Source organism: Falco biarmicus, chromosome 11 (assembly GCF_023638135.1).
Source record: "Falco biarmicus isolate bFalBia1 chromosome 11, bFalBia1.pri, whole genome shotgun sequence".
Lineage (NCBI taxonomy): Eukaryota > Metazoa > Chordata > Aves > Falconiformes > Falconidae > Falco > Falco biarmicus.
This window is the reverse complement of record NC_079298.1, coordinates 22,041,112-22,065,687: the sequence shown is the minus strand read 5'-3', so window position 1 is coordinate 22,065,687 and position 24,576 is coordinate 22,041,112. Positions and strand designations below refer to the sequence as shown.

General features: G+C 39.4%; 1 protein-coding gene and 1 long non-coding RNA gene across 5 annotated transcripts in view; one reads left to right on the top strand and one right to left on the bottom strand.

The window, feature by feature from the left end:
- Window positions 1–3,969, bottom strand: part of ABCD3 (ATP binding cassette subfamily D member 3) — a 32,933-nt gene extending 28,964 nt beyond the window's left edge. The window contains exon 1 of one of the 3 annotated variants that reach the window (XM_056355763.1): window positions 3,792–3,969. In XM_056355763.1, the coding sequence (XP_056211738.1) occupies window positions 3,792–3,904 (113 nt within the window). In that variant the 5' untranslated portion in view covers window positions 3,905–3,969. Of the gene's footprint in view, window positions 1–1,640; window positions 2,840–3,328; window positions 3,495–3,791 lie in introns of those variants that run through there. The other 2 variants (XM_056355766.1, XM_056355764.1) reach the window with 2 other exon arrangements.
- Window positions 3,970–4,088: 119 nt separating this feature from the next.
- On the top strand, window positions 4,089–22,763 carry LOC130156856 (uncharacterized). 2 transcript variants are annotated; one of them, XR_008824627.1, is made up of 3 exons: window positions 4,089–4,282; window positions 4,484–4,807; window positions 21,888–22,763. It is a non-coding gene; the product is annotated as an uncharacterized LOC130156856 (long non-coding RNA). The 2 variants fall into 2 exon arrangements; XR_008824628.1 differs by having other exon boundaries at window positions 4,089–4,337.
- Window positions 22,764–24,576: the final 1,813 nt, after the last annotated feature.

Below are 24,576 nucleotides of genomic sequence, written 5' to 3'. Positions count from 1 at the left end.
AATAAAAAGAATGGAATGATTGGGTTTTCCTGTATCATATACCCAGGATAATGTCTTGTTTGAGAAGCTACAACTATGATTCTAAAAAAACCAAATACAACTCAAGTCATAATTGCATTTACTTACAACTTCTCCCTTCCCAAGAAGAAAGCAAGCTTTTCCAAGGAAACAAACCTTTTGAGAACAGCAAGTGAAGTAGTAAAACAGTGCTTTTTTTCCTACCATGTTTTATTCCAAGGAAGCAACACGGAACACTAGGAAGTTACTAAAAGTAAACAATTCTATGTCATTCTTATTTTGGAGGATTTTAGAAAGTTGTGGTTAAAATATATTGCAATCTACAAGTGATACCACCTCTCAGTTGTGCAGAACTGATGAGCAATATAATAGCTCTTACAGAAGAGCACCTGTGACTAATCCAGCTAGCATTAATTAAGTGATCTTTGACCTACTAAGACAGGTTAGCATAACATATACAGCTTAATTATTCATACATTACTACTTGATATGAGTTGTACTGGACCTTGCCCCTACTGTCTGACAGCAGAAAAGTAGGTGAAAGTTGCCTCTTCTTTCCTTCCTGCTATCATTTCTATAACTGATTATTCCCTATCAAAATTAACACACAATATGAAAAGTGTGTGCAAGATAACATTTTTGTTACACATTCAAATAAATCTGATTTGCTTAAGTAAGATTTTTATTATTTTTTTTAATTTGTGTGTTATGTACTTTTCAACTTCAGCCAGTAGTGATACTGAACTATTGCAGAACTCCAGCAGAAAATTAAAAAAAGCACCAAAATAAAACAGTAGACAGTTATTCCAAGAAAACATGATATAGTAGCATATCTTATTTTAAACATAAAGTATATGTAAGCATAAATACTTAAGCATGTATTCTTAAATAAACTATGTAAGGAAGGAAGAGGTTTTGCAGGTAAAGTTTGCAGTTGCACTAGAACACTTCCATGGTTCACTTGAATGTTAAGGCCAGTGTTTTGCAGTTTATATTCAGGTCTGCAACATTTACCCTTGCCCTCAGGAAGCTTGAAACTAGAATTTCATCTTCCAGAATTCAAGATTCTGAAATTCATCTCACACTAACAAGACACAACATTTTCAGGCATTATATACCAAGGTTAACAAAAGAATTCACACATACAAAACTAAATCGCCACTGTTCCTCAGATACTTTACTCAGTCAATGTCAAGCAGCAAATACACGACCAGTCCTTTTCCAGACTACCTAGACTGCCAAGTGAAATTCTTCTCCACAGGAATAAGTAAACAAATTTCAGACAGCCATACCCTCCCAACTTCTCCCTCTTCCCAAAGTGGCAGAGAGAAATACAATGCAGAAATTAGAAGGTACACTAGGCCCTGGAGATGTTTATCATTACTACACAAAGGTTTACCACTTGTTATTATATGTCAGCATCACATACCAGCACAAGGATGCTGGCATATGTAAAGATTTGGCACAATGACAATACTTTCCAAAAGTATGCTATAATTTACATTAGCAACAAAGCATTAAGAAATGAATGATACATGAACTAATGAGACTAAACGAAGATGAGGCAATGGTAATAACTGGATGCTTTTGCCTAGGCTGGTGGTATAGGCAATGTAGCTTACCTACTGCCTAGTCTTGATAGGCTGCATTCTGTAAGACTCCTGGCAAGCTTTGCCTCACAGGGGAACATGGAGAAAATAATGATCAGTGGGCAAAAACCATCTTCAAAAATAGTATTCAAGCAGTAGCACAGCTATTACTGTAATAACTGAATGTTGATATTAGAGTTTGGAATCTATGGCCACAATACAGTACCAGTAGTAAATAAGACCTAAACTGTGGAGGGACTCCACAGCTTTATGCTTTTAACACATACACAAAAGTGGAACAATCAAGTTTGCAAGCATGGTACTTATTTTAGCAACTGCATATCTGTTGGATTTGAGAATGCAGGATTGCTTGAGAGAGGTACACTACACAAGTAAAGGACGAGGTACCAGAAAGACTGCAGTACAGCTAGAGGAAAAGGGGCAGATCAGATCAGGCTTACACAATTCCATTCAATTGCTGAATTAGCTGGAACATAATTCGTAATTTATCTCCACTTTCCAATTCTCACTCATCTTGTAATAGTGTTTGGTCCACTTAATATATATGAATGCCTTGGATTTTTAACACTGTACCAAGCAAAATCAAAGATTCATACACGAAGGACACATTTCAAACATAGTCTTCAGCATTAAGGCTAACAATCACTTTCAATATATTTACTCTCAAGCCAACAAGTCCTGCAGATCAACATTAGAAGACCTGCAAGCAAAATAGTTTATTGGGACAACCCAGAGTCCACTCTGGACAGCTGCTAGCCTGTTCCTGTCAACTGAACGCTACTAGTAGTGGGAATATACTAAATGCACTTTAAAACTACCCTGGACTTGCATCCACATTTGAAGATGTGTTCCAACCTGGATGTAATCCAGCTTATGCGCTCCATGATCACTCCTCAATAAAGGCAGGGAAAGGTAAGTGAGGACAATTAGGAGGTTCACTTGAAAAGAATAGGCTTGATCTGAATTAAAATATAGATGCTGCCAGAACATCTGCATGGCCTGGTCATTCTTACAAACACCACTGTAATACATTAAGTGTGAAAAGCTTGCAGTACAGTGTCAGTAACAGCCAGCTTTCTTTTTTTAGGCCCTTCTATATAGTTTTTCTCCTTTTTTACAACAGTATTTCATTAAATTAAGCAGAAATACCTGCAAAATATCATCCTTCCCTAAGAGTCTGATAGAACAGTAACTTTCAGAAATAGTTTGGGATCTTGTTTTTACTCTCATGCAAACAATGTAAGGTACCAAATGCATGAACTGTCAGCAACATATAGATTTCTGACATTATACAACAAAGTTACCCAACTTCACAAAGCTCTTAAAGGTATGGAAGGAATTAGGTAAAATAAAACTGGATTGTTGCTTAATCACAGGTATGTTATTACTTAAGTGTGTTAAGTCCATTTCACCATCAAGATCTAGCAGCAGGATAAGGCTGTAGCGACTACACAAAATATGTAACTGTAGTACTGCAACACATTGGGTCCTCCGCATATGGCAAATAACCTACAGCCACTAATACACTAAAATTATGAAAGGATGGAGCCTGAGGTGTATTCTTCATCTGCCACACTATATGGTAGCCTAGTGCTTTACAGGAGATGAACAAACACACACCCTAGCCCACGTACACCGGTAAGGCATCCTTATAAGCAACATAAGCACATAGTACCTCTCTGAAATTGTTACCCGTGTACCTTACTGTCACACGGCAGCATTAAGCCAGCAGCTGGGGTCCATTATTTGCCTACGCAGACATGGCGTCCTAGGACATCCCTAGGAGTCAACTGTTCGTTAAGATCAGCTCACAGTTAGGAAAACGGAGGAAACAAGTATAATTTGAGTAACAAGGTGGCGGCAGCTGGGCACCCGCAACCGCGGCACCGACCGCGCCTCAGGGAGGGCGGGAGGGGGAAGGAGCCTGACCCACCCCCACAGGAGCCGCCTCCCCGGCGAGGGGGCGCCGGCCGCGGCGCCCCACAGCAGCGGGGCCGCAGGCTGCCCCTCCGCCGGGCCGAGGGGGGCGACCAGAGCTACGGCTCGCCTCGGCCCCCCGCCCCCGGCCTGCGGCTGGCCCCCGGCCCCTCCCGCCCCGCGCACCCCGGGCCTGGCCCCGGCCCCCGGCCCCGCCGCTCCCTCGGCCCCGCCGCCGCCGCTCACCCGTGCTGGGCTGCTGCCCGCCGCTTGTTGAGCAGGCAGAGGAGCGCGCAGACGGCGGCGGCGCCGGCGACGGCGGAGTGGCGCACGGTGAGGTACTTGCTGTAGGCGGCCATGGTGCAAGCACAGCCGCGGAGCCCAGCGGAGCCGAGGCCAGCCGAGCGGGCGCGGGGAATGCCGGGAGGGGGGCGGGGCGCTCCGCCGGCAGGACGGACCGGGCCGCGCCGGGCCGGGCCGGGCCGGGCCGCGCCTGGGGAGCCGGCGGCGCGGGCAGCTTGTGCAACAGCGGCAGCGCTGATGAACGCGCCCCCCCGTGTCCCACCCCAGCGGGCGCGCCCCCGCGCCTCCCCCTCCGCCCGCCGGCGGCTGTCCAGGCCGGGAGGGGCTGTGGGGCCTGGCCCCCCGCGCTTCCCCTCAGGCCGCCGGCGGCTGTCCAGGCCGGGAGGGGCTGTGGGGCCTGGTGGCCCCCTGCGCCTCCGCCTTACTTTTCTCAGGTACCCTCGGCTTGGCACCCCCTGCCGTGGGGCTCCGGTCATCCGCTTCCACGGGGTGAGGGGTCTTTGTGCAGGGGTACAGTGTGATTTCTGAGTGTGAATGATGAATGCCATGTCAACGCGGAGACAATAGGAAATAAACCTTTAAGAGAGACTCTGGTGCAAGCGTTGCCATGCTGTCTTTCTTGTGTTTTTTTTTAGGGCCGTGAGGGGAGCTGCCAAGGTTGACTTTCAGACAGGGCGGAATGAGTTGTCACCTGTGTAAGTCCAGGAAAACCATCCCTGTCAGCGGCAGCGCCAGGCCAGGCACGGCGGGAGGCACCAGCCAGCCGCCTCCTGCAAAACCAGTCACACAGGTGCTTTTTCCAGCAGAGTTAGTAACAGTGTGCCAAGTCGAGATGTATCAGCAAAAACACCCATGCCAGTGTAACTGTATTGAGACTGATCTTCCCCAGTGGCCAAGCATATCCCTCAGAAAGACCCATGATAACCTATATGAAGTGGCTGGACTTTCTACAGGAACTGGTCAGTTATATCTTTACAGCCTTTATCAGTGCAATAGTTAACACTGAAATGACAAAACGATCTGGTCAAACTTAAATGTAGATCAAAAGGTGGTTAGGATCGATGTCTCTATTTTTAGTCTAGAAGAGGTTTTAATACAGGCTTTTAAAAATGTTTGAATACCTTTGAACGTTATGCTTTTGTTAACGACTATAAAAGTGTGTGCATAGGTCAGTTCATTTACAACATTCCTATTTCGTTCAGATGTGTTTGCCTGGAGTAGCAGGGCCAAAGCTACAGTTCGATGAGAAGTAATCCCTGTTTCTTCATTGTGAATCACCACATACACTTTTCTTTCTCTCTCCCTCTCCCCCTCCCCATCATTGGTATCATCAGGCATTTGGGGGCAAATTTATGTTTTGATGTAAAAGCTGGGGTCTCAAAATACCAAATATCAGGACTACTGAATCTAGTTCTCTGGCACTTGTTCTGTGACCTTGAACAAATCAGTAATCTCCCTTCTTCACAATACCTGCTGTACATTGGTGTTGGGGGCGGGGGATCATATACACACTGTTTCTGATCCTCAAGAAAATATGCAACAGAATTACACAGCATTAATAAATTAATCTTGTTTTATAAGATGAATGTTTGTAAAAATGTCTTAGTTTTTTTAAATCTTAGATACTTTGGCAGTAGGTAAATGTGAGAACCTAAAAAGAGCTAGTTTCTTCATCAAATTAAACTTTTTATATTCAGATCATTACAAAAGTGATTTTTTCTACAAGTTTTCAGGTTTACTGAATCTTTGAAGTACAGTTTTGCTGCTACTTTTGATGTCAATATGTGCAGAGACCAAGAGTGCTATATTACTACACATTTCTTTACAAGGCCTCTTCTGTCCTTATGCTTAGGTTCATCGTACCCTTCAACAGAACTAGCTATCTAATACAGTCTAACTCTGTTTACATACAATGTCCGTTCATTTGGGCCTTGCTGACCTTTGTTGTTTGCATGACAGCATGACTTGCATTCTGCTCTGTTTGTCTTTTGCAGTGTGTCCTTATCCCACTCTCTGAGGCTAGCCAATACATGTCCTATTACATATTTTCTCTTTTAACTTGTCTTTAAATAATTTCACACACACCTATCATTTTCTAAGAAACTTGTCTCTTGCATCCAGTCCTCCACTGTTTCTTCTACGGCCTCCACTCTTGCATGTTGCCTTTTTTCAGAATAACTTTGTTAGCATGATTGATAAATGGGGACTTAGTTCAAACCATGAGGTTTTTATAGATCCATTATTTCATCAGTTTCCAACAACACTCATGGCTAAGCGTATCCTCAATAAAATCACCCACACTGATTAAATGCTTTTGTGACAAAAGCTCCTACTTTGTTCTGCAATCTGCTGCATTTTAATACTTTGTATGTTGCAGCAATTTTGTTTTCTTGGTGTTCCTTGTACAAGTCAGCTGTGAGAGTTTTCCAAGGTAGCAAATAACAATAACATTAATTCAAATTATTTCAAATGTAAAAGCTAGAGGTAGAAAGGTAGTTTGGAGGAAAACAAAGCAAAGAGTACCATGCCTGTCACCTGTATTAATAATCCTGTGTGTAGTTTCTCTGAAGAAGCAACATCAAATTGCCAACTGTGGTTTTAAGATGGTCCAATGGTTCAAACTTTTTACCAAATATGTAAGAATATCCATAGAAAGCAAGCTATTTAAACCAGAAAGTGTACTCTGGAAGACTGAAGCCTGTAGGAATTAAAACACATATTTGCTATTAAAGCCTTAAAACCCTATAATGGACGTCAGATTTCATAACAGTGAGTGTTAGGCTATGGTCCTGTGTCTGAAGTGTTAAGCAGCAGTATCTTTCTGCCTAAGCAGTTCTTCAATTTCACATATTTTTTTAAAAAAAGTCTACTTAATAAAAAGCAGTAATAAAATCGCTAAACAGTTCAGATTCTCAAGTTATGTTCTCAGTCAGTCTTGATTTTATCCAGTCAAGTTTTAAGAAGTCAAAGTCAGGAATATAAAAAATTGTTATGGAGTGTATATTTTGCCCCACTAATAGTTATGTGAATACTTTTTTTTTTTAAATGGAGTCTAGCTTAACAAATAAGAAGATGCCCTGATCTGGTTTCTCTCAGAACAGGAAGAACCTGTATTATTTGCTGTTGGCACTTGGCATACAACACCCAGCTATATTCTGAGAACAACATATCATCTAATAATTAAATGAAAAATCATGTTGTTTATTTTAGGTCCAATGTAACATATTAGTATCATGAAGAGCAATTTACAAATGTTGTGAAAGGTGGCAGAAGAGTGAGATTAATTTATGTAAGTTGAGGTAAGCTGTAAGGTACAAACTGTACCATGTATGTTAAGTGTGAAGGTAGTTTGTATAGTGCTGGTCTCCATTCCGTAGGCTTGCACTTGCTTAATTTTTAAGTCCATATACATTCGGTAAGATTGGTCACTTGTTTAATGCTACGTAAAGTACTATGATTCTTGAAAACTTAGTAACTAGTGGAGCAAGGACAGTTCCAGGGATTGATGTGGTCTTTTTTGTGAAATCTGTGTTATCTTTTAGGTGTATCTCTTAGTTGTAGAATTTGGCATGGTTTGCAGGGAAATTAATGAACTGCTCTGTTAATGCAGTCATCACCGTTAAGTGATAAGGTTTTGACATTCTACTGAAGTGCTATATCAGAGCATGTTTGTTGCTTGATTTCTAACAGAAGGAAATTATACCTCTGAAGTTGAGCTACATTTAATTATGTATCAGTTCATATATGTGTATATATGAATAATGATACAGAATATTCCCAATGACAGCCTCATTAATACAGCTAATATCAACCAAATGGAATCCTTGTATGTTTAGTCACTTCATACAACTTGAAACTCCAGTGTGGGTGAAACAGTATGGATATGGTATCAGCCACTCAAAATCCATAAGCCTCCACCTCCATGAAACATATGCTGATTATAACACAGGTTTGATCTTCAGAGTGGGGCCTACAGGGTGAAATTGAAATGGACATAAACTTTCTTTGATCTGCAGAACAGAAAGAGAAGATATGCTTCCATTTCTTTGTACCTCGTGTTTTCTCTTGTTCTTGCCCTTTTCTTACCCACCTCCTGCATGCCTCCCAGATGACTGGGATGTTACAGGAGCTTAAGATGCAAGAAGGAGTCTTCCTGAGCAGAAAGTAAAATCTGGGAGAAGGGGTGTGTAGGAAAAAAAAAAAGCTTTGAGAGCTTAGGATGTACAGAGCATCAGCTTTTAAATATATTGATGTTTGCAGACTTTCTGTGCCATCACTGCCTTACTTTCCCACTGTATGGGGATGGGAGTATTTGTTCTCATCTTCACTAATTGACACCACAACCCACAAGAGTTTAATTGCTACACAGAATTCTACTTTCTGCATTTCCTTGATTTCTGACTGTATTTTTTGCTGTATACGCCTGTTTTTTTAATGTGACTATGATCTATCCTCTATAAAAACAACCCTTACCGCTACTTAATACCTCATGCCTTTCCAAAATACAAGGTGGCAGTTCATTTTTTGTAAGCACAGCTCATAAATTTAAAATTCCAGGTGAAAATGTGGAAGTACATAGGAATTACCACTATAAGACTAGACTCAGAAATTATCTTGTCTCCTGTCTGTACATTGATAGTATCATACATAAGAGCAGTATAGACTCCACATATCTGCTTTCATAGTGGATCTTACTATGTGGATGTTAATGTGTTTCAAACATTTACACACTGGTTTAGTTCTAAAGTACAGTGTTTGACACGCATTCTAATTTTTGTTGTCATTAAGTACTATAATTACTCATAGTCTGCTGGTCCAGAAAGCGCACCTACTATTTCAGATGAGAGCAAAGCACAGATTTGTAGTAAGAATTCAGTTTTATTTTGCCTGCTGTTTTCATTTGCTTTTCCTATTAGTTGGTTTCTGGTTTTGACTGTTTTACAGAAAAACGTCTTCACTGAGCTGTCCATATTGATGCTTAGAATGCTGATACTCCTTTCATGAGTCAATATTGTTGGACAATCTGTGTGAAATAAGTACAGAATTAGTTTTTTCCCTCCAAAATGCAGTACTCTGCATTTCTTAACAGTGTCAGTTAGAATTTTGTGCTTCACTTGCATACCTAGTTTGGACTAAGTGAGTGGGTAGAAAAATGGTAACTGAAACTAAATGTTCCTGTTTAGCTTGTTCCATTTTTTCCTGAAGTGAATCACAGCTCAGTTTGATTTTGACACCGTTTGATTATCTGAAAGCCAACATTTATTTCTAGCTTATCTCAAGTATTGTGTTGTTTTCTGTTTTATTAAATACATAAAGTAGAAGACCAGAGAAGTCATCAATGTTAACTTCCTATCGTACTTAGAATAATGCTTGGTTAAAAAACAGTTCTCTTTTCCATGAAAAAGTGAGAAAAATGAAGGAAGTTTTTAAGGAATGTTTTACCCAAAAGGCATTAATGAACAAATTCACGAACAAAGAAATGGATATTAGCAAATTCAAGGAGTCAAGTTTGATATCTGAATTCAGTAATTTAAACAAAAGCATTTAAAATAGGTTTACAACTGAGTCCTGTTTCCTAGGTAGAGCTGTAATTCTTTTATTGAGATTGCGCCACAATTCCTTTATGAGTAGTGCTTTTCAGCTGTTTATATCTTTGCTGATTTATAATGATGCAAACTGAAAGTTGGCAGAAATTTTCTGCCTTGGCTTGGATATTAATTTATTTCATAAAAGATGTCATGCCAATGTGGTCCAATTATTTCCAAGAATGAAGCAATGGAAAAATAAATTAGTTTCAATATATTACGGAAATGTAACAAGCTTTTAGGTCATTGTGCTTTATCACCATGCTTTGCAATGCAGACTGCAATTTGGCAAAGACTAGCTTATACAAGAGACACATAACTTTTGAAAAGCAGTGTCATCATCACTGTTTATGCTATGGTTCCTTCTTATTCCAGGTGATGAAGCTTGAATTGTTTTAACGCCTTAGAAAGGATTCATATCCCTCTCTCATATTTGGCCAACAGGTATCAGACATTAAGTTTAAACCTTAATGACTTCATCAGACCCATCTTTCTGTTTTCCAGCAGCTGTGGCCACAAATGTATATTATGGTGATGTGTTCTTTAGAAACAGTATGTTTTTAACATCGGTAATGTAGAATGGATGCTAATATACAGAACAAGGATTTTAATATATTATGTGTCCAGATCTATTCTTATTTGATCACCGTGAAAGATCAATAGTGAGGGTTCAGTTTTTAGACTCTGCAAAACTCTTCTCCCTATTGGCACATTCCTGGAAACTACTCTCTCCTACTTTGTCTCACTATGGAGACTTTTAAACTATTTAGTGTTCAGCACTTTTTACACAATAAACTTCTATCCTTGGCAAGTACAGTATTTCTTAATCATTGTTTTGAGTCAATATAGTTCAGATATTTTTTTTTTTTTGAGAATTGAAGTAGAATTATCATTTCTCCTCTGTATGCAATACTTTGCATCTATTAACAGTCAGACTCGATTATCATTTTGCTACACACTAGCTGAGGAAAGGTAGAAGGTGGAGAAGCAATGTGGTAACTTGAAGTGGGTTTCTAAAATTGAACTCCTATCTCCACCCATTGTTTCGTAAGTTGATAGTGATTATAGCAGCCCTTCTCATTAACCATGTCAGAGTCATTCAGCATTCTAGGAGCTTAATGGTCTGCTCTTATACACTAATAAGAGGTCGTACATGGTATCCATATAGCATTATAGAACAGGCTTTTCACGTGCTCCTTCACACTGCCGAAGTATTGACTTTTGAAAAATGGATTTGTATGCCTTCTGTAACAATTCTTGGCTTTGGGCTACCAACAGGGCTGGAGATTCCATCATTTTGTATATTCAGATCATGCACCATCAGTTTCCTTACAGATCATATTATCCAAGTCTCTGCAACCTTCCTCCATACAGACTAAGCAGTCATCTACTATGCAAGCTCAAAGGCTTTTCCTGCAATGGGTGTTTTATACCGAAATGCAGCTATGCATGGGGACTGAGCACAGGCAACAGGTTTTGGCTTTAGGAATGATCCCACCGATCTGAATGCAGGGGGATAAAACCAGATAAGGGATGAAAGAAATGCATTAGGATGAACCAAGACTGAGAGTGGAAGAGAAATAAATGGCTTGACAAGGAATCAGTGAAGAAGGGCTACAGAAACTAGAGTGGCTAAGCAAGACAGTATTTAAGAAGGGAGGCTGAGCCACCTCGGGTCAGGAAGCTAGTGGAAGGAGGACCTAGAGACCAGTTGAGCAAGGAGATTAGACAGGCTGAACAATGATCCTGATACTGGGAGGGAATTAAATGATTAGGCAAGAAAAGCAGACCAGGATGTGTGTTGCAAAACAGGAGGATGACATGGAGCTACTGAGCAAAACAGAAAGGAGGGATTTAGAGCTAATTGACTGGAGAAGAAAAAGGCTGAAAGAAAGCAACTTAAATCTAATGAGGAGATGTGAGATGGAACTGGCTGGACCAGGTGCCTGTGGTACCTGGGCTAGCAATTCATGGTGGAGGAGACGAGGGAAACATGATGGCAAAATATTTGACTGGGAGTGCAGTTCTTAGAGTCATAGAATTATTCAAGATGGAAAAGACCTTTAAGTTCATTGAGTCCAACTGTAAACTTGACACTGCCAAGTCCACCACTAAACCATGTCCCTAAGTCCCACACCTACAAGTCTTTCAAACACCTCCAGGCATGGTGTAGTCAACTGCTTCCCTGGGCAGCCTATTCCAATGCTTGATAACCGTTTTGGTGAAGAAATGTTTCCTAAAATCCAATCTAAACCTTCCCTGGCACAACTTGAGGCCTTTTCCTTGTGTCCTATCGCATGTTACTTGGGAGAAGAGACTGGCACCCACCTTGCTACAACCTCCTTTCAGGTAGTTATAGACAGCGATAGTCTCCCCTCAGTCTCCTTTTCTGCAGGCAAAAAAAATCCAGTTCCCTTCTTGCATGAACCTGTACTGGATTAGGATTGTATAGGTAAGTAGGCTGTTGCCTACAAGCCTGCTCTGTTGTATATTACGAAAATTCTGAGACATAGCGTATGAGGCAGGTGATGATGGGAAGAAAAATGACAGTTCTGTAGCTAAGGCAGATAAATGCTGATAAAGTGATCTGAACTATCACTTTAACTCTGTCACAGAATCACTGTAGGATGCTGCCCCAGGGTAAGTTATCTAACACATTCAAAATTGGCCTATAATTGCATTTTCCCCCATTTTTTCCGGAATATCATGAGATACATCAGAGCTGTATTTGCCAAAGTGTTCTGTGCTACTAAGTGTTGCAGTTAGGTGGAGCTTTCTTTAAAATAGCAGTTTAAAAAAACCCAAACATAGGATTTTAAAAAATACTTAGCATTTAATAATATATTTTTAAATTTTGCATTATATTTGGATGATGTTCATTAAAGTCTAATGCTAGATACTGATTACAAATTAATTTAATACTACAAATGAATACTGAATAACTATCTAGTCACTGAATGAAGCAGCAATACTGGGCTAAAAACATGAAGGCATATAATTAAAGGTTTAATCCTGATACAGCCTTGATTCAAGTTTCTTGAGAAGTTTTAGACTACTTTTGTGGCAGACTTATTTGGGACTATCCCAGAAGACACACGTGCAGAATCCAGATGCTTTACTTAGTAGCATTTTCTGAAAAAAAGGTGGGTGGTTTTTTTCTGCAAAAAGGTGCATGCTCTGGCTTCCAGTAGTTGCCATAATTGAGGTGTTGGTTTAGATCTGTAATCTTTGAATCCAAAAATCTCTCAGTAGATAGGATCTAGTTGCCTTCTTCCTCTCCCAAAGCATTTGAACTTACTCACAGTTTTGAAACAGAATGCATTGGTAACAGAGTAGGAAGCAATGAGGAAAGGTGCTACTCGTGAATGGTGACGCTTGTCCAGTGATAAGAAAATAGAGAATGTAGTGGAACTGTACAGAAGTGGTGGATCTTTAAATTTGATTGAGGAAACCAAGAGAGACTAGATCTCAGTGTTGATTAAAGATCATAGAATCATAAAAATCAGGACTGTAGGGTACCTTCAGGATCATCCAGATGGTCTTCAGCAAAGAATGAGAGCTATGAAAAAGGCCAGGGCAGCAGGGTTATTAACGTAGTGAACCTCTTAGTTGTATGGAGCATGCAGGAAGAAATATGTTCCTAATACATATTGCAGAATAGGTAACAAAATATGTAATTTAATGAGTAAAATTCAGAAACATGAAACAAGTAGGCTTTTGTTAAATAAGCATAGGATCAATAACAGCAGAGGAGGAGACAGAAAGTAGACCCCTGAAGAATGTGAAGAAAACAGTAAAAATTTTAAAAGATATGAAGCTCCTCTCCATGAATATATATAGAAATAGACTGTTGGTGTTCTACTTATTTATTTTATTTTTTTTCTATTTTTTTAGAAACATGTTACTACATGTTATTATTATTACTACTACATACTAATATTACATATTGCTGCTAATATCTGCAACAAATAATTTTTGCTGCAAATTTATTAATATTACATCTTGCTACTACTAATAGTTTGTGATACTACTGATAAACAGTACATTTAAAGCCAGATCACTAGGAGAAGTTACATAGATTGCTAGTACTGAAGACAGTGCTTGCTGTTAAACGTCTTTTAACTTGTTCAGCATGTAAAGATACTGCTTACAGGGCTTTCTAGTGTGGCTCATGTCCACTGGAAATTAAAATTTGAAACTGAATTCACCAGGGAGTATAGTGTACATAACTGTCCAAATGTGATAGCCATCATGACAGTTGCCCTCATGCTATATAGGCCAGTGTTTAACCTGTTTTAGAAAAAAATGGTGGAAGTTTCTGTATGTAGGTAAATATACATATGTGTGCATGTGTATATATAAATACACAGAAACATAATACACAGATACATATGCACATTTTTTTGGTATAGAAAATAAATTTACCTTTCTTTCATAGAAAAAATAAATGGCAAAGTTTTATCCCGTTCTGGCGGAACGAAAAAAAAATGCTATTACTCTTCTGCCTTAAGGCATAAAGTTGTATGTCTCTAACCAACGTGAGAAAATTCTCTGTTCCTTCCTACATAGAGCTACACCCTAAGCCGCAGCTGAAAGCTCACCCTCTCGCCTGCCAGCTAAGGCAGAGTTTATAAGGTAGGGCAGGATTCTTTGCTCCAGCTCAGCAAGACTGAACCCACACAGTCCATCTTAATGCAGAATATATAAATAGAAGGTACACAGTTTTAACTATTAAGTAAATAATCATCCAAATTACATCATTCCAAGTCAAATGTCAACTGCCAGTTGCCCTGTTATCTGAAATAAGATGAGAGTGAGTTTTTACCACAAGTAAAGACATGTTTCTGTGTTATTATCACAACTTAGTTAATGCACTGAATGTTCACACGCTAGTTTATCTCACACTAACTTGATGGCAATAGCATAAACAGGCAGCAGAAGTAACCAAATACTACATATGGACCACACCTTTCATAGCTGTGTATGATAACTAAGGAAGAAGAAATATTAACTTAATGCTTCTAATTCTTTTCCTAAACTTAGTTGTGCATACATTTGACCTTCAGAAATGCCTGTGCCCTAATCTTTACCCTTAATATATATTTCTTTTTGTAATCTGAAATTGTAAATCCTAGGGCTTAAATCGTATGACTACCAGGGTAAACGAGCAGCAGAGCAGTTATGTGGTCCAGATTGCATTGTTGAAATATCTTTCAGTCCAAGAAGCCCTGTAGTCCTGCATAGGAGGAGGATGAATAAAACTGCTAAAAGCAGGCAAGAGATCAAGACACACAGGGGCCGAGTAGTTCTTGCAGGCACATTTTGCAGAGTTTACTTCAGGTACAATTGAAATTGCCGTTTCTCAAATCGATACTCAACAGGGTTATCTTTTGTGCTATCTCGCAGCTTAAAGCAATTGTTCCAATTCCAGAGACCTTTACATCTTAAGAAACATGTGTCTCTACTTTTCCCAAGATTTTCTCAGTAACAAAAATCTGAAACCTTTATTCGTAACAGAAATAAGGTTTGTGTAGCAACGTAGTACAACCATAGCCTGTGCTCTCTCTGCTGCTGGAAGGAGAATATCCATGAGGAAAAGAGTATGTGCCTGAATAACATAGGCTCTTAAGGAAAGCAGAGCACTTACTCCTACCTTGCGTCGAGGAAAGTAGTAATAGGGATCTCAGAAGAAAAGGTTAAAACAAACAAGAAAAGTCTAGAGAAGGAGGAAAGAGAAAAGGGGGGGGGTGGTTACTACAATTGTAATTTAAAGTAATAATGATTGTTCCTTGTAAGTTCTAGAGGTGAATAATGGGACCTCCCATTCACAGTAACAAGTCTTAGACTCCAACTTCATTGCGTTCAGTTGTGGTCACATAAGCATTACTTCACTGGTTCAATAAAGTTTAATTCGTCTTCCAGACTTTTGGACAATGATCCAAATTAAGGTTCTTCTCAAAAAATTCTAAATTCATCATCTTTCTTTTGAATGCAAAATGTAGTCCTACAGTGAACATAGTGCTAACATTTTGAGGGTATTTTCACTTGTGCTTTTGGAATTTACTGTTTTCAGAATTCCATCACTGAACTAAAATAAAATAGCACAAATTGCAAGAGAACTAATAAAAAAGTGGAGCAAACATGAGAATAAGGATTAAAGTGCTCTAAGGTTTGCTTTAAAGCTACATAGTGTCCTCCAGCAGCAATAAATACTCTAACACCCACCCAAAACACAGTTACTCTAGTTTTCCTCCTCCCAGATACTGATTAATAAAAACAGTGTTCTGCAAAAGAACTCGGAATTGCTGTATACATGTTAGTGAGTACTTGGGTTGCAAAGCCAAACTAGCTCTTTCCATAGCCAGTTTGGCTGTGGATTTTTTTTTATTTGCTCTTCCAAGGCAATCATAATGTACACAAGAACCTAATAATGGCACAAAACTATAAATGAACCTATGCCATAAACCCAGAAATTTCACTATGCTTGTGACCATTCACTGTATAGCCGTTCCAGTATAAATATCTTCTTTAACTACATTCTTACCTTTTGAAGGTAGCATTCAGCTTCTTCTTAGCTGGCTCTAATAAGTTAAGGTATCCAACCAGTCTTTAGTGGATATGGTCATCTGGGAAATCTCTGATCCACCGCAGGTGAGACTGGGCTGACAGCTTATGGAAGACTCAATGACATTTCCTGAAGGACAGTTTGTTCAGGATTAGCACTGGAGAGTGGTGCTATGCTTATCATGCTGTATAAGTCTGGTTTTCTCCCCAGAAGTTTTCAAGTCAATTGGGGGCTAAAACACAAATAGTGTAAAGCTAATAAATTCACATTCTAGGGTGATATTTGTAGAAAGGCACAACTAATTCATCTTCAGAATAATTATAAGAATAACATAGACTTGAAAGAGATGTGGATCAAGTCCAGTTCCTGGTATTGGAGGCACTGTATCACCTCATTTCTTTGTTTAGATCACTATTGAAAGTTTTGTCCCCGTGTTCCAATTGGAAATCTGTTCTAGAAACTCACTGCTGTAGGTTAGGATCTCTCCTAAATTCCAATCTTAATTTATAAAAGACAGTTTAAACTGGTTTGTTCATCATCATTGCCCTTTCACTTAAGCAGATCTCCCTCTTCAGTTAACAGATTTATATGCAACGATCACATCTAATATTACTCAGCCTTTGTTTTTCTTCCCTTGGTCACCTCAGTAGTCATTTCTGCACATGTCTGTGTCGTGTCTATTTTCTGTATATTGATTTACTTGAATATTCCATTTTAAAGTCTTATCAGTGTCACTCCTATTTCTGCAGGAAGTACCTCAGGTATAAGTAGATCCTGACGTTTTTACAACTGTATCACATTTGTCATCATCCTGTATAAATGATACCTTCTAATATTTTTTTTTGTCAACAGAGCACTGGTAACATCTATGGCAGGTCATTAATGACTATATTAAAATCTAATAGCTTTCTTCTAGCTGGGTTCACCGTTCCAAAATCATTCAGTACCTTACCACTTTTTGCCAGTTTGTTGCATATATTATAACCCTTATAAAAATTACCAACTTTGCCAGCTTCATTAATAAATTTCTGAGTGGCACTACATAATATTTTTTATTAATATTCACTTAAATGAAGTGTGTCACATTGTCTTTGCCTAGAAAATAAAGTTATTTTGGAAAAACAGCCAGCCAGGTGTGGTAGTCTTGTCTACTTTTACATCTGATTATTCACCACTTCGCTATTTGCTTCAAATTATTACAGACAACTCAGGTCAAATTCAGAGACCTTTCAGACATGAATCACTTCTGTCCTCTCCCTCCTTTATGCAGTCATACCGCGTTGCCTGTTCTACAATCGTATACTACCCTGACTTTATGTATTTATTTGAAATATTTCCCACAGAACCGACCCCACAGTAGTCTTAGTCTAGTTTGTTTCAGGATTTTGGGATGAAGATTTTCAGCCCATCCAATCCGAGTTTTAATTCTTCAAACACATATCTCCCACTTCTACTTTTTATTTGTGTTAATCATACTTGCCAAGGGTTGAGTAGATTTGAATCGATTTTAGGATAGTAGGGAACACTGTTTTCCCTTCAAACCACTTTCCCACGGATAAGGTAAAAGTTTACTAGAGCAGCAGATGTGATGCTTGGTCACAGAAAAGACATGAAACTCAAGTTCTGAACTCTCCTCTGCTCCACCAGTGTTCGAGAGCGAGCAGCCGGTGCGCAGCGGGGAAGGCGCCGCCGGGAGCCGTGCAGTTAGCCAGCGTGCCGCAGGATGGTGCCGTAAGGTTACATTTGATTAAGAACACTTGGAAAAAGTAAATGCTAAAGGAAATAATCCGTGCAAATACTGTACACTTAACGGCCGGCAGTATCTGTATTTGCTCTAATCTTGACAGCTAACTTAAATCCTACAGTCAGGTTTGTTATTTTCTTGATCTGTATTCATCTCATCTCCATTCCTGAAGCTCGGGTATGTGCTAGAGGTGAGGGGGTCTGCGGGCTAACTACAGAGTGAACATCTGTACAGTGGGGGCTTGTCGCTGGTGAAACAGCATAGCCCTCTTTGCCTTCATAACTTTGTCTTTATGGAACATCTGTAAAACATGCTGTGCAGAAATAATATTAGTAGTGAACTACAGAGCTAATAATCTACAGATCTCTTGATTTTTCGTTTAATTTACCAAAGGTGTATTTCATAAGAATAGTCCTTCTGCTGTCCTAGTAGTTAAACCAGCCTTTGTTGGTCTACTTTGGGGAATGCTTCAGGAGTTATGGGAGCAATGAAGAAACATATTTGTATAAGACATCTGAGAAGCAGGTATTCCATTCCTTTCCTGTGGTGCGTTAACGTTCTTTACATAAAGAAAGAAGAAAGTTCCTAAAATGCCTATATAACTGAGTAGCTCATATAGGTATGCAGAGAGTGATCTTTAAAATAAAGCGACTAACACTGTCAAATGCTTTTTTTTGTTTGCCACAGAACTTAGTCTTTTGAGCTTAAGAAGAAAACAATACCATTAATTTCACTGTAATAGGAGCCCTGTAGATGTTTAAGACCCCTCTGTCTCTCAGGTTTATTTTGAAATTAATCACAAGCAGCTACAGGATTGAGAGCTATAGCTTCCAGTATCTGAATACAACCCATAATATAGATTTGTTGATACAGGATATACGTAAGAATATGCAACATATGATAACTATATGCAGTTTTCGAAAAGCAGTATTTGTTTCTTTATCCATGGGAATTCAAAGCTCTAGTTCATACAAGCTTTCAAGCTAGTTCAGATTAGATTAACAGTTAGGGGTATATCAGGACAGCATTGGTAAAACAGATACCTTTCCTTATTCAGATGTTTTTTTTGTCTTTCCCCTCTGTACTTGTGTCCCACTTATGTAATTCTCTCATTTTGCTGTCAGAAGTCTTGCATTAAATCATTATTCCACTCAATGAAATTTATAAATCAGTGAAGATGGGTAAAAATAGAATTGTTAATATTCTCATTCTTCCTTATCATCGTGGTTGTGGTCTTGCACATTTTTACTGCTTTTAGCATTATGTTTACCATGATTTTCAAGCCTTAGAGGCCTTCTGGTCACTGTATATTCACTTCTGCAGTGGACATACGAGTAAAGACCGTCATGACTGGTCTATGTTGAAACTTGTTCTGGCTGTCTATGCACTGTTGTGATAAGCTGCTGTCTAGGAGAACTCCCTGATGCCTCACCACACTATCAAAATGTTTTCTAGGAAACAGCTGTGTTTAGTGCTATTCCAGGGTCTTTTTCTGTAACAATATTAACATTTTGCTTCACTTGGAACACAAGCAGGCAAGACAAGTGCGGTTTCAAAGCTTATTACAAAATGCTTCAGAAATGATGGTAGGAATAGAACAAGTACATAACAATGACAAATTACTTCAAGTCTGTATGCTTAAATATTTTTATTTTTCTAGTCTAATTGCCTAACTACTTGTTTGGAAAAGGGGATAAACTTGCTGGTTTACTACTGAATTAAGATTTGAATCTTGGGGCTCCTCTTGACATTCTGTGTGAGTGGTATCTGTAACTACAGAAATGGGGAATTATGACCCAGAATACTGGTTGATAACAACCTGTGACAAGAATTGCTGTCTGACATCGCAAAATTTCAACTGCCTTATGGAGTAATACTGCAGACTTGATCAGGAATTGTTACGGAAATTTCCCTATTTCACCACCAACGAAAGCAAACTAGCAGCATTCCCTTCTTTGCACAGACCTTTCATTGTAAAGGAAGCAATTAAAGATTTCACTCATAACCACAACTTATTACAATAAACAGTTCTGCATCTTCCATGTATCTGTTCTAATTCTTTAGGGAGGAATTATGTTTGATGACACTTACAGACTCAAACTTTTATAGGCACAGCTACACCCAGGAAACTTCTAAAACTTTGTATGCAAATGAAACTGTGAAACTGCTCATGACCATGGGTCTGGGTACATAATCCACTTTCATCAGAAAGAAATCACAGTGCCTCACTCCATAGGTGTTATATTAACTGACAGGAATTCAAGCAGTGGCCTCCAGGTGAAGACAATTAGGCTATCCTACCAGATCTGGAATGTGTTGGGAGCAATTCAGTGACTAGTTATAAAGGAAGGAAGGAAGGAATGTGTCCTGCTTTTCCTTGTTAGGGCTTGCTGCCACCCTAGGGACAAGGGAAATGTTTATTTTCCTCCTGGGGGGACGGGGGTGGTGGTTGTTATGTTGCATCTGAAGTAAGGTGATCTGAACAGCTTAACCCTTCTTACTATATCTGATATATTCAACATTCCTTTTCACAGCTTGGTCTTTCTTTTTTAATTGGATAGAAGCAAAGCAGAAAAAATCTGACATACTGTACAATGTGCCTGTAAGCTTCTCTGTCCACTGGAGGCTACAGGGAATCGGTACTTATCACTGCAATAGAAAAAAAATCCATTTGTTATGCATCTCCAGTGCAGAGGCAGTGATACAAGTCCAGAATGGTAGCAGATTCTCCCATATTTGGTAACACTGCTACACACTGAAAATTGAAAACAGAACTTCACAAAAAGGAAAAAAATTATCAGTGGAATTTTAACTACAGCCCTGTGCGCTCTGCAAGCATGGTAAACCACACATAGCACACACAAGTGTGCTATAATGCATCTTGAAAATGTCTTCAGATGGTCATTTTGATGTTCAAGATGATATGCTGCTGCTATTTCCTTCTCCCTTCTGATTTGTTTCACTCATTGCACAAGGGCATTGATGGAGGAACCATTCCTGCAGCTTGTCCTGATACAGCCTGTCTTCACAGGACAGGTTTGGTGGCAGAGGCCAGATTCAGAAACCCAGTCTGTATCTCAGTACAGTAGCCGTGACTTTTGAGCGTCAAAAGTAGGAAAATTAAATTAAGGAGTGGGGGGGGGGGAAGGAAAAGGTGTAATTATTCACACTGTCTGTAAAACTGGGAGCTTCCTGCTACAGGATATTTGTGTTTACTAAAAGTTTAGTTTTAGGAGAGGACTACCCAAGTTTGTGGGAGAGAATTTTACTGAGAATTACTAGATATAAAGAAATTATGCTTGGCTGAGGAAGTTTCTCAGCTGCAAATGGCTGGAAGCTCAGGGAAAGTGTTATATATTCCTGTCCAGGGTTTCATATCTTCGTTAAGCATTCATTCCTGGCTATTATGAGAAGCAGGATACTGGTCTTACTGGATTCTTGGTCTTATGCAGCCTGGACATTATTTTGAAGCCTTACCTATTTCCAGTTCCAAAGTTCTTTCTACAGAAATTCTATGTTCTCATGTTAGGTTTTTATTGCTGAAAAATCCTTAGTTAAGCTATAAAGTACCAGAGATTATAAAAAGCCTTATACTATAGAGATTAATCCATAGCTGAGTAAATTTCCTACATTAATGCCTTCACTTCGAGTCTTTTAGGTCCCACATTTGGATTCGGGCAGATTACATTAAGGACCTGATCTTTAACGATGGTATCTTTCACTATTACATACTCACTACACTGTGATAAACGATGTTAAAAAAATTATAAAGCACCTTTAGATATGTGAGTAAAAAGAAAAATATGGGTATCAATTATTAGTCTCCTTTTGAGGCATTAACTGTATATATTTATATTCTGAGTGTACTGATATATACACCTTGAAGACAAGATAGCTGTTGCTTACACAGTACAGGTGCACGTGTGACCTTGAAAAGCAGTACATATTTCTCCCTTTCATTTCCTTTCTAACTTCTACTCAAGTCAGAGAAAATTTTTGTTTCTCTGTCTGATTTTGACCAGTGTTGTTGATTTTCTACTTATCTCCTACCTTTGAAGTCCTTTAATACTGTCTTTGAGGATTTTCTTTTAGATTTCCAGCCCTTACAATAGCATTCCCTGACATACCTTTTGATGTTTTTGTAGGTCACTGACATACAGCTCTTACCTGCCAGCAGACTTCAAAGCCTGTAATGTTTGGCAGCCAAGCCTGCCTCAGAGATTTTTCTGTTGGTTGGAAGAAGTTACTGGAGCTCGATGGCAAATGCTCCATCAGCACTGGAGTCACATTCCTACACTAAAGGAGATTGCCAGTGCTGCTTTCTTGATTATATGCTGCTTCATGGCTAAATCCTGAGTTGGAGGTTGTCTGTCGGAAGAGGTAGTCTCCAAAGCCACTCTGCAGAACAGTATCAGGGTGGCAAGGAAGGAACCAGCCTAGGTTTGTAGCTTGCCCTTGGTGAAGACCTCTGGTTCTACGAGAATGGAATTTGCTTCCCCGCAGGCTCTTACCTATTTGGACTAATCTTCCCAGAGCAGCTACCAGCAGTGCCTGCCAAAGCAAAAGGACTCTATCTGCAGTCATCTTGACCTGACATGTGGCCTAAGTCTCCTCACAGAAGCATCATAAGCAGGGACCACCATCTTTCCGAATCATGGGGCAAGCTGGGGTACTCACAAGGAATCCCCACGTGTTCCTATCAAGACAAGTTAATTCACAGGAGAAAGCTGAGGGGCTCCAGAGTGCATTCTGCCATAGCTCAGGCAACATCACCTTTCCATTCACTAGGTTTGCAAACCCATCAACTTCAATTTCTCATTTGTGCTGTTATCCAACACAGTTCCATACTGCTAAGGTGCCAATGGACCAGTAATAACTTGGACATAAACAGCTAGGGCCAGGTTATTGATTTTTACTTAAAAATGCAGTTTTCTGTTTATATATAATTCAGATCTGTAAGTGCAAGCCATTGACAGCTTTTGTCAGAATAAAATCATTAAAATACTCTGGTTTTCAATGTAGTGATTCGTACTCTGTATTTTTATGCCATATACATAACCTAAAGTCACAAAGCTTTACACATGTCCTTTATTGACGTTTAAGTATCATGTTGGATTATTTTACCTAGGCAAGATGACAGAAATAATCAGTTCTGTTAGCTCATCGCTTAACCTTTCTGTGATCAGTATCCTATTTAAAAATATATACTGTTCTTTTAGGTAGAGCAATTTTATTTTCTCAGATTTATATATACATGCATAAAATAATAATGGTCCTGATTTTTTTAATGTGTTATTCAGTAATGAGTTTCTCAAAGAGCAGAAAACGTGGCTCACATTGCCCAAGAAAATGTTAAATAATAAAAAAATAACATGTCATTTAAACCAAGGCCAGAGTCTGTTCTCACATCTGTTATTCAAATCTTATATTGCCATAGCATCTGCTATCTTGCAGCTAATCAGGTTCATCATTACTATTTAAAGCAAAAACAGGAAACAAAACAAAACAGACAAACCATTGTTGGTGTCGGATTAGCAACTTTTGGGCCAAGTCCAGTGAGAGACTGATGGGCTGTAACGCTTGGTGTCCCAGCCCATGGCCTGCAGGGAATCCTGTATTAGGCACCTACACTCCCTGTATTGTGAATAGGAAGATTTAGGAGCCTCATTATAGGACAGCTGAACAACCTGTGCCCTGAGCAAAGAGCCATTAAGGTCAGTAGGAAATCCCCTTCAGGAATTCAGGTGCTGCACCTAGGCTGTGGGAAGGCTCACAGCAGAGATCTGCTCAGGAATTGTCCCTTGGGACCAGGCGTCTACTCAGTTCCTGATGAAATGGTTGTAGAATTCACTATTTCTACTGAAGCTTATGCACAGTAGTTCAGGGATTTGCATACTCAAAGATATTTAAGAGGTGTTTAGTAATTTTCTCTCCCTTAGAGGGCCCATACCTGCATCTTTTCTACTTGCATTTATTTATACCATTCTATTCACGTGAACAGGTCTCACAACTACATGGAAGATGTTTCTTACCTCTGTTTGTAATTATATCTCTTGAGTGAAGATCTAGTACTTCGAAAGAAAAGAAATACTGATGGGTGGAAAAGCTCAGTTAGAGTAGCAAGTCCTCTCCCAGAAGGTTTGTCTGAGGCTCATATTCATGATCAAGAGGCATTCATAATTATCATTGACAGAAGCGAGCAGATTTTTTTAGATGACAAATAACACTGACAAATTATGTGAAGCGTTACACAGGACTAGGAAGAGAGCCCTCTCCTGAGGCTCACCTTTGCTGCTAATCCGGTGACGTGCTACAGAGTCCTCATTGACAATATTGCCTCAGCAGATTGATCTGAAGTCACTAACACCAAAAGAGATGGGCAATAGCACTGTACTTTCAAAACCTATGAACACATTGTAATCACTTCAGCAAACAATACCACACCCTCTAGCACATATACTCACCAATGTTCAATGAAGTGGGATGTCATTTTAAAGACCTAAATTAATGCAGGTGTTGAAGACTACTGTATCACAAAGCAGACTGTAATACTTAGTTCAGTGAGATGTTAGAAAGAACTTGACTGAGATATTCAGGTTATAAAGTCTAGGATGAAAACCACTGGATGCGCTCCTTGCACAACAAGCACTTCCTCAGGTAATGTGACCAGCGTATGAAATCCAGTAAAAACGTGGCTCAGCCACGCATTACAGCTGTTTTCCTAGCCTTGGTAGCATTATGGTCAAATGCTGCCTCTATAGTTAGAAAGCAGAATAATCAGATAGATCTGCTTCAGCATACAGCTTAATTATCTATGAACTATAGTAAGGGTAA